This window comes from Neophocaena asiaeorientalis, unplaced genomic scaffold, assembly GCF_003031525.2.
Source record: "Neophocaena asiaeorientalis asiaeorientalis breed wild unplaced genomic scaffold, Neophocaena_asiaeorientalis_V1.1 scaffold734, whole genome shotgun sequence".
Classification (NCBI taxonomy): Eukaryota; Metazoa; Chordata; class Mammalia; order Artiodactyla; family Phocoenidae; genus Neophocaena; species Neophocaena asiaeorientalis.
In genome coordinates, this window is record NW_020173686.1 from 12731 (window position 1) to 22517 (window position 9787).

Consider the following 9787-nt stretch of genomic DNA (forward strand, 5'->3'; position numbering starts at 1 on the left):
TCTAGCTCATCTCTTGGCCCCCAGCACTTGGCAGAGTGTAAAGCAACGTGCAATCATTATGGCACAGCATTTCTGGTAATGCTTAGTAACGTCTCTGGAAACCTAATTTTAAAAAATAATATAAATGGGATTATATGAAGTTGTCATCAGTTCTCCCTTCAGACTGTAGGCTCTTCTGAAAGCAAGAAGGCACCTTTTATTTATTTATTTAAATTTACTTATTTAATTTATATTTATTTTTGGCTGCGTTGGGTCTTCGTTGCTGCACACGGGCTTTCTCTAGTTGCGGCCAGTGGGGGCTACTCTTCGTTGCAGTGCATCAGCTTCTCATTGCGGTGGCTTCTCTTCTGGCGGAGCACGGGCTCTAGGCGCACGGGCTTCAGTAGTTGTGGCACGCAGGCTCAGTAGTTGTGGCTCACGGGCTCTAGAGTGCAGGTTCAGTAGTTGTGGTGCACGGGCTTAGTTGCTCCGCAGCATGTGGGATCTTCCCAAACCAGGGCTCGAACCCGTGTCCCCTGCACTGGCAGGCGGATTCTTAACCACTACGCCACCAGGGAAGTCCCAAGAAGGTACCTTTTATAATCTAGGTATTTACAGTAAATACCTCTGAGGGATGTAATAATATTTTAGTAAAATACTTTGCATTTACTCGGAAGCTATAAATAATAAAGCAAATCTGACCTTAAAAATGAAGGCCCAACCCTTCCAAAGGCAATGGAGCCCTGCCAGCTGCAGGCTTCCTGACTGGTGTTTAGAAATGGTAATAGGGAATGAAAGGAACCTCTCATCACAGGAAGTGCTCAGAGAAGAGACAGAGCTGCAACTGTATCCAATTTGTAGTCTAAAAAAAAGTAACATGGACAAAAGGAGAGTGATGTGTGAAATCCCATGAAGAGAGCCCTTCTACATTCAGGTATAACAATTGATGTTTATGCCCTGTGCAGGTATCACCCATAACCATGGCAACCAGGATCCAGGCTATACTGTGCTGAATTTCTGTGCTGTTTGTTATTTTTTATTATAGGCCATGGGTTGGGAATTCAGGGTTGGTTGTGTTTTATGATACAACCATTTGCAAAACTGCCAATGTAGGGAAGGAAAAAAATCTTTTTTCTCCGAACCGTCTAGGTTCTTGGTTGGGGCTCTGTAACAAAAGACAGATTAACAAGAAGAAAGCACACTTGGCTGGGAAAACTGGACAGCTACATGTAAATGAATGAAATTAGAACATTCCCTAACACCGTACACAAAAATAAACTCAAAATGGACTAAAGACCTAAATGTAACGCTGGACACTCTTTGACATAAATCACAGCAAGATCTTTCTCAATCCACCTCCTAGAGTAATGAAAATAAAAACAAAAATAAACAAATGGGACCTAATGAAACTTAAAAGCTTTTGCACAGCAAAGGAAACCATAAACAAAATGAAAAGACAACCCTTAGAATGGGACAAAATATTTGCAAATGAAGCAACCGACAAGGGATTAATCTCCAAGATATACAAACAACTCATGCAGCTCAATATCAAAAAAAAAAATCAAAAAATGGGCGGAAGATATAAATAGACATTTCTCCAAAGAAGACATACAGATGGCCAAAACGCACATGAAAAGATGCTCAACATCACTAATTATCAGAGAAATGCAAATCAAAACTACTATGAGGTATCACCTCACACTGGTCAGAATGGCCATCATCAAAAAATCTACAAACAATAAATGCTGGAGAGGGTGTAGAGCAAAGGGAGCCCTCTTGCACTGTTGGTGGGAATGTAAATTGGTGCAGCCACTATGGACAACAGTACGGAGCTTCCTTAAAAAACTAAAAATAGAGTTGCCCTATGATCCTGCAATCCCACTCCTAGGTATATATCCGGAGAAAACCATAATTCAAAAAGATACACGCACCCCAATGTTCATTGCAGCACTATTTACAATAGCCAGGACATGGAAGCAACCTAAATGTCCATCAACAGAGGAATGGATAAAGAAGATATGGTACATATATATAGTGGAATATTACTCAGCCATAAAAAAGAACGAAATAATGCCATTTGCAGCAACATGGATGGACCTAGAGATTGTCATCCTGAGTGAAGTAAGTCAGACAGAGAAAGACAAATATCATATGATATCGCTTATAGATGGAAACTAAAAAAACGGGTATAGGGACTTCCCTGGTGGTCCAGTGGTTAAGACTCCACGCTCCCAATGCAGGGCGCCTGGATTCGATCCCTGGTCAGGGAACTAGATCCTGCATGCCGCAACTAAGAGCCTGCATGCTGCAACTAAAGATCCACATGCCACGACGAAGATCCTGCACGCAGCAACGAAGATCCCACGTGTCGCACCTAAGTCCCAGTGCAGCCAAATATATTTATTTAATTAATTAAATTAATTAATTTTTTTAAAAAAGGTACAGGGCTTCCCTGGTGGTGCAGTGGTTGAGGGTCCGCCTGCCGATGCGGGGGACACGGGTTCGTGCCCCGGTCCGGGAAGATCCCACATGCCGTGGAGCAGCTGGGCCTGTGGGCCATGGCCGCTGAGCCTGCGCGTCTGGAGCCTGTGCTCCGCAGCGGGAGAGGCCACAACAGTGAGAGGCCCACGTACCGCAAAAAAAATAAAAATAAAAAAATAAAAAAGGTACAAATGAACTTATCTACAAAACGGAAATAGAGTTACAGATGTAGAAAACAAACTTCCAGTTACCAGGGGGTTGGCAGGGCGAGTGATAAACTGGGATTGACACATACACACTACTCTATATAAAATAGATAACTGATAAGGACCTACTGTACAGCACAGGGAACTCTACTCAATACTCTGTAATGGCCTATGTGGGAAAAGAATCTAAAAAAGAGTGGATATATGTATATGTATAACTGATTCACTTTGCTGTACACCTGAAACTAACACAACACTGTAAATCAAATATACTCCAATAAAAATTTTTTTAAAAAAGAAGAAAGCACACATTTATGTAATGTAAATTTTATCTGACCTGGGAGCCTTTATAAGGAAATGAACCCCCAAAGAAACAGCTACACCTGGGTGTTTCTATACTAGGTTTGATGAAGAGTGGAAAGTTGTGGGAAAATGTAAAGGGACAAAGAGTATGAGCTAAGGGTGGTCAACTGGGGGAAACCCAGAAAGACCCGTTCACTGCGATTCCCTCCAGCATCCCTCCATCTGCAGAGATAAGGATGCTCCTTTCCTCGGTCTGGGGAGGGCACCTCTCACTTGAGGGTCTTATGACCTCCCTCAGGGGAAGGTCAGAGAGGACTTCCTGCACCTATAGTTTCTCAAATTCCTTCAGCTTAAAATATTCACTATGCCAAAGTGCCAGATTTGGGGGTAGTGTGTCCTCAACCCCATCACCAAGGACTTTCTCAACTATATGGATGCAGGGAGACCAGTCTTTGTGTACTCTTGTTTGAAACCAGTTAAATGACATTTGGACCATTGCTACAGCCACCTAACTGGTGTCCCTGCATCTGTCCTTGCTTCCCTCCTCATCTAACTTAACACAACAGCCAGAAGGATGCTTCTTAAAGGTCATTCAAGTCTTATCACTACCAACCCCTTGGCTTCCATGGCTTCCTATCAGGCTTGGAAAAATCCCAAAGTCCTTATCATGACCGACAAGGGCCCTCATGAACCCGATGGCTCTTGGACTTCACCTCTCATCCTTCTTCCCCTTGTCACTGTGCTTCAGCTCTGGTGGACTCTTGCTGTGCCTCTGTGTCAGGCACCCTCCCATCCTGGGGTCTATGTACTTGCTGTTCTTGTAAAAATGATTTTAAATGAAATGAAAGATCCTTTACCTCATGAGCACTTAAAAAACAACAACAACAACAAAAACGCTTTCTTTTTAGGAGATAAGCATAGGATATAAAAGAATTATTATCTATACTTAGAAAATGTAGTGCTCTCTCATTGACTAAAAGTAAAAAAAAACAAATCAGATTACTGTTTTCCGAGCTATAGTTGCAGAAGTCACTGACAAAGTTGATACGAAATGAGGAAGACTACCCAGATTTTTATATCTTGGAGAGTAAAGGAATTTCCATTTCAAGTGCTTTTATTTGTCTGCAAATTTAGTTTGCAAAAGTCCACTACAAATAAAAACTACCAAAAAACCCCACCCCACAAAACACACCCAAAAACCCTAAAGCAAAAAACAAACACTGACATGAACTAATAACACATGGTATTCATGTGCTGTGCTCTTTTATAACCACTGAATAGTTTCTAAGATCATTCCAAGTCACATGAAACCACACTTTGTGAAACTTGAAGTTTTAGGTGACTTTGCAAGTTTTTCTTTAAAAGATCGTTACATCATAATAGGCAGCCCTGGGAAGCCACAGATACAAAGGTATCAAAATAGAATTGATAATTAATGGCCTCAAGCCCATTTCTTCAAAACCATTTGAAAACACGAACGTACTTTCATTTCCTGCACCTTTGAGGGAATTCTGTCATGAGGCAGGTAAACTGCACATTACATTCTGAGCTCTAGCAAAGGGACTTAGGAGAGTGAGGGGAAAAAAACTGGTGAAAATGTGTAGTTTTGGAGACAACTCACAAACTATAGTTAAAACTATAAAAATTAAAATTCTATGTTTTTTTGTTTGTTTGTTTTTGTGGTACGCGGGCCTCTCACTGTTGTGGCCTCTCCCGTTACGGAGCACAGGCTCCGGACGCGCGCAGGCGCAGCGGCCATGGCTCACGGGCCCAGCCGCTCCACGGCATGTGGGATCTTCCCGGACCGGGGCACGAACCCGTGTCCCCTGCATCGGCAGGCGGACTCTCAACCACTGCGCCACCAGGGAAGCCCTATGAATTTTTAAAAAAGAAAAAAATCACACGGAAGGCTTGTTGTGTTTAAACATTATACAAATTGGTTAAACACTGTTTACAAAGGCCTCGAAGAAGTAATTTCCTCTTCCTTTATCAGAGAAACGTTGGTAGATTCAAAGGCTGAGGCAATGACTTCCTCTGAGAGGTTAATGCCAGTTTTTACAAAAGCAGAATTGGAAATTCAGACCTAAAGGGGTTCAGAGCGTGCCACCCCCAAACTATAATGGCATAAGGATCATTCGGAGCTGAAAGCAAATGAGAAAAATCAAACACAGGGTGAGCTCTCTGCCCTCCCACTACCTGCCTGAAAACAGAACACAAATTCCCCTTGTGAATTCCCTACCAGGAAGGAGGTAACAACGTCTTCACTGGAGGCAAGATGGCACCGGAAAGAGTCTACACAAACAAACCTTACTAAATGACCATTATCTTCCATTAGTTCCCCCCCACCCAACACACACGCTAATTTACCTTCCCAGAGTTTGCTGCCACTAAAAGCCTAAAGCCCTTTTCCTTTGTCTTGTTACTTCTCTACAAACGTACTATTTTTTCTTAAAATGCTATATAAGCCCAAGTTGTAACCATCCTTTTGAGTTACGCATTACCAAATTTCTCCTGCGGGTATGCATGCTGCACATATAGACTACTTTTCTCTTGTTAATCTGTCTTTTGTCAGTCTAGTTTTCGTGGTCCCAGCTACAGGATTTTTTCCCCTCCCCTACAGACCTAACCCCTGATAACATGAAGATTCCCTAACATCAGGAACCTAATGTCATAGTTTATAAACCCTGGAGAACTTGTGTGACAGAAAAAAATACATGACTCCTTCGACTGAGCAAGAAGACTGGAAATAAAATTCTAACTGTGGGATTAGTCGCAGGGTCATTTTCAGGGTTCACGGGACACCTGTAAAGTGAGAAGAGAAAAGAGAGGGGAAAATAACAAAGCTCTTGTTCCCCAATGTTAGAGCTTGAAGACACTATTCATTTAGTTCCACATCTCCAGGACTGTATTTCTCAGAAGTCAATACTGAAGCGGTCTCGGACAGGGAATTGGAAGGAAGAAAATCCGGCAGCAGTTCAAGTTTGACTATTTATGGAGTGCCACTGGGGCGAGTCATGGCACCTCTGTGGATGTTTCCTCAACTGTGAAGTGTACAGAATAACTTTCTTTTCTTAAAGGTGACAAAAGGATCAAGTGAGAGCCTACGGATGAGTAGTTCTCAACTCTGACTGCATCTTAAAATAACTTGAGGAATTAAAACCAAAATGTTGATGCCTGGGCTGCATCCCATAGATCCAGATGTAATTGTCCCAGGGTGGATCCTCAGCACTGTGGGTTTTCAAAGCTCCCCAGATCCTGCTAATATGCAGCCAGTGCTGGGAACTACAGGCCTATTGCAGAAGCAGCACTTCTCCAATGACCTTGAACAGGATCACCTGGGGATCCCGCCAAAATGCATATGCAGATTCAGAAGCATGGGACCGGAGAGTCTGCATTTCTAACAGGCACCTAGGTTATGTCTGAGTACAGCAAAGTACTAAGTAGCCACTAAGCATGATGCAAACAGGCGTCCACTCTCTCTCCCCAAACTATCAACTTTTAGTGACAGTGGTGTGAGCTTCAGCAAACAACCTTCTTTCCTTCTTCGTAGGATAGTTTTGCAAATAGTGTGTATAACTCACTGCTATATATAAAATAGATAAGCAACAAGGACCCACTGTATAGCGCTGGAAACTATACTATCTTGTAAAAACCTATAATGGAAAAGAATCTGAAAAAGAATATACATATATGTTTCCATTATAGGTTATTTTATATATATATATAAATTAACTATACCTCAATTTAAAAAAAAGAATAGCGTGTACAAGATTTTAAAAACAAGCATAAAAGGGTGGTATGAATAAAAGGGATCACTCCAGTTATCTGTTGAGAACATTTATTACAATTACAAGCACTCCCACTTGCTATGGTACCACTGCTCCCCACATTCATTGCAGATTACATAGGTCATCATTTCTTCATCTGGGTTGGAATTCTGCACCCAACTTGGAAGGAAGAGTGTCCCTCTGGCGATGACGGTGACCTGGCAATTGAATTTCTCGCAGCGTTGGCACTTTATTTTCTTGGTTGGCGTGCCCCCCACCACTTGGGGCAGGCAATGTTCCCGTATGCCAGATTCCGTGTAGGAGGCTCTCAACTGCTTCAGTTCGTGGCTAGCCATTTCCATGGCAGTCATTTCGGCAAATTCCCTTGGAGACATGGTCCCAGAGAGCAAGTTTTGCTGTAAGTGAGACTTGTGGGGGGTTTTCAGATTGGCAACTTTGCTTCGGATGCAAGTTTTATATTTTTTGAGGTTCTTGGAGTGAAGGGTAAAAATGTGCTCTTCGATTTCTCGTGCAAACCTGTGCCACAGATCGGCTCTGGGCTGCTCTGTGCAAGGACCAGCTAGAGCTTCATACAGCAGCTCTGTGCATTTGGCTCTCACGGGCGCTGCAGGATCTGGCTGCCCACTCGCTCTCTCGTCGGGGGATCGAGGGTCACCGGCCCTGAGATGCGCTGCCTTAGCCTCCGCTCCACCAGGGCTATTTTCTGGCATGATCCTTTCAACAGCTCCTGCAACATCTTGGGATGAGTGCAGAGAATGACAGCAGGAGCTGCCCGGTATCTCATCCTGATTTGGGTCAGGAGAAAGTCCTTGATTTTCTTCTTTATTTCCACCTGGAGGAAATGGTTTAGGGCTGCCCCGTGGCTTGCAGTGAGTATCCTTATACAGAGCTTTCCATTCTGACAGCAAACGCTTGGCTTTCTTTTTCAAAGCCGCCGTGGGGCAGTTTTTGAGGACTCTGTACACAGCCCTGACCACATCCGTCTCCTGGAGATGCTCCGGAGTCACACGCAGAGTTTCCAGCTCAGTAAGGTGGTTGCCGAGATCCTCAAAATTCCTTTTAGACATCAGTTGCTCAATAAGGGAAGCTCTGGCAGCTATCTGCTTCTTGTCAGACATCTTGTTACGGCTGCAAAGAAAAAAGAGGTTTCCGTTTTCTCAAGCTTGCGTTTGCCAGGCGCAGCTTCCTGAAAGGAGCACAGCGCTCTCTGCCAGTTACCTATGCAGAGAAAGGGTCTGTAATAAAAACGGGTGCAATGTATTAGAAAATGCAATCTGCAATGTAGTATGGTTTAGCCTCAAAAGTTTGATTCTCAGTAGTTAAAAAAAATATATATATATATATATATGGCCCTGTAAACAGCTTTTGCGTTAACAATTGCTTGATAGAAGCATGCTGAAAGATCTGCTGTAACTTTCCCATCTCTAATTTTACAAATGAATGATCTTTCCAAATCAAGATTAGTCAACTCCTTTTTGTGGAATTTGGTGGTTATGCTGGGGATGAAAACATGCCAGTGTCAGCGTCAATGGGGGAAGGCTCAGGAGGCCGGACTATTTTCCCTCATGTTCAGCTATTTCACCGAACTCCTTGCTGATTTTACAGTCTTGAAGTAGTACTTTTCTGAATATAAAAGCATGAGAAACAGGGCCAAAAGTGGATGCTGTTTAGAAGTCCCAAGGAATCTAAAGAAATGATGAAGCGGCACAGGTTGGGAGGCAGCTGGATCCAGGTCAGATGGGCCCCAAAGTCAACAGGCCACACTGTTGACATCTGACTCTTCTGAACAACGGGGCGATTTATGACTTTGGACTAACAGGTCCCTAGGCCAGAGTTTGGTCCCATTAACTTTTCTCTTCTTTTTAACTTTTAGGTGTAAAAAGTTGCTTAATGGTTATGTCTGTGTGAATCTCATCCTGGGGAGGTGAATGTTCACTTTATCTAACCAGTCTCTTCTTCTATACACATAATGCACATAACCTTGCCTACCAAATACCCTTGGATCTATATCTGCCCATTTGGTCTAAACGTGAACATAAGCATCTTGATGGCAGGGATACTGTCTTTTCAACACTCCACGGACTCTCATTTTATAGCACGTGATATTAAATAAACTATCACCGATCACACGCAGGCTAACAACGCTGAAGCAATTACAGGGAGAGTTAATGCAGTCTTCCTAGACACCATCTTGACAAGGGCTGTAAAACGTAAGGTCCTTGCAGTCAGCAATTCTACTTTTATAAATTTACTTTAAGGAAATAAGAGATGTGGAAGCTGTTTTTGTAAGAATTTCCTGCAAACTTAGAAGAAACTATGAGGTCCCAAATGGTTAGACTTGCACACGAATGTTCACAGCAGCATTCTTCGTAACAGACAAAAAGTGGAAACAACCCAAATGTCTATCAACTGAGGAATGGATAAACAAAACATAGTATATCCATACAATGGGATGTTACTTGTCAATAAAAGGAAACTCTGATACAGACTACACATGGATGAGCCTTCAAAGCTCTATGTTAAATTAAAGACACAGAAGACCACGTATTGTACGATTTCATTTACATGAAAGAAATGTCTGGAATAGGCAAATCTATAGAGACAGAAAGTAAATTAGTGGTAGACCAGGGCTGGGATGGAAGGAAGGGGGAGGGAACCAGTGGGGTGGAATGAAGAATGAGTGGCAAAAAAAAAAAGTCATGAAGAACCTAGGGGTAAGACGGGAATAAAGACGCAGACCTACTAGAGAATGGACTTGAGAATATGGGGAGGGGGAAGGGTAAGCTGTGACAAAGTGAGAGAGTGGCATGGACATATATACACTACCAAACGTAAAATAGATAGCTAGTGGGAAGCAGCCACATAGCACAGGGAGATCAGCTCGGTGCTTTGTGACCACCTAGAGGGGTGGGAGGGAGGGAGACGCAAGAAGGAAGAGATATGGGAATATATGTGTATGTATAACTGATTCACTTTGTTATAAAGCAGAAACTAACACACCATTGTAAAGCAATTATACTCCAATAAAGA

General features: G+C 42.8%; 1 protein-coding gene across 3 annotated transcripts in view; it reads right to left on the reverse strand.

Annotated features, from left to right (window-relative positions):
• Positions 1-6790: 6790 nt before the first annotated feature.
• TCEANC (transcription elongation factor A N-terminal and central domain containing) overlaps positions 6791-9787 on the reverse strand; it is a 9721-nt gene continuing 6724 nt past the window's right edge. For 2 of the 3 annotated variants that reach the window (XM_024750152.1, XM_024750153.1), the window contains exon 3: positions 6791-7992. In XM_024750152.1, coding sequence (XP_024605920.1) covers positions 6817-7875 — 1059 coding nt within the window. In that variant the 5' untranslated portion in view covers positions 7876-7992 and the 3' untranslated portion in view covers positions 6791-6816. The remainder of the gene's footprint in view (positions 7993-9787) is intronic. The other variant, XM_024750154.1, reaches the window with a different exon arrangement.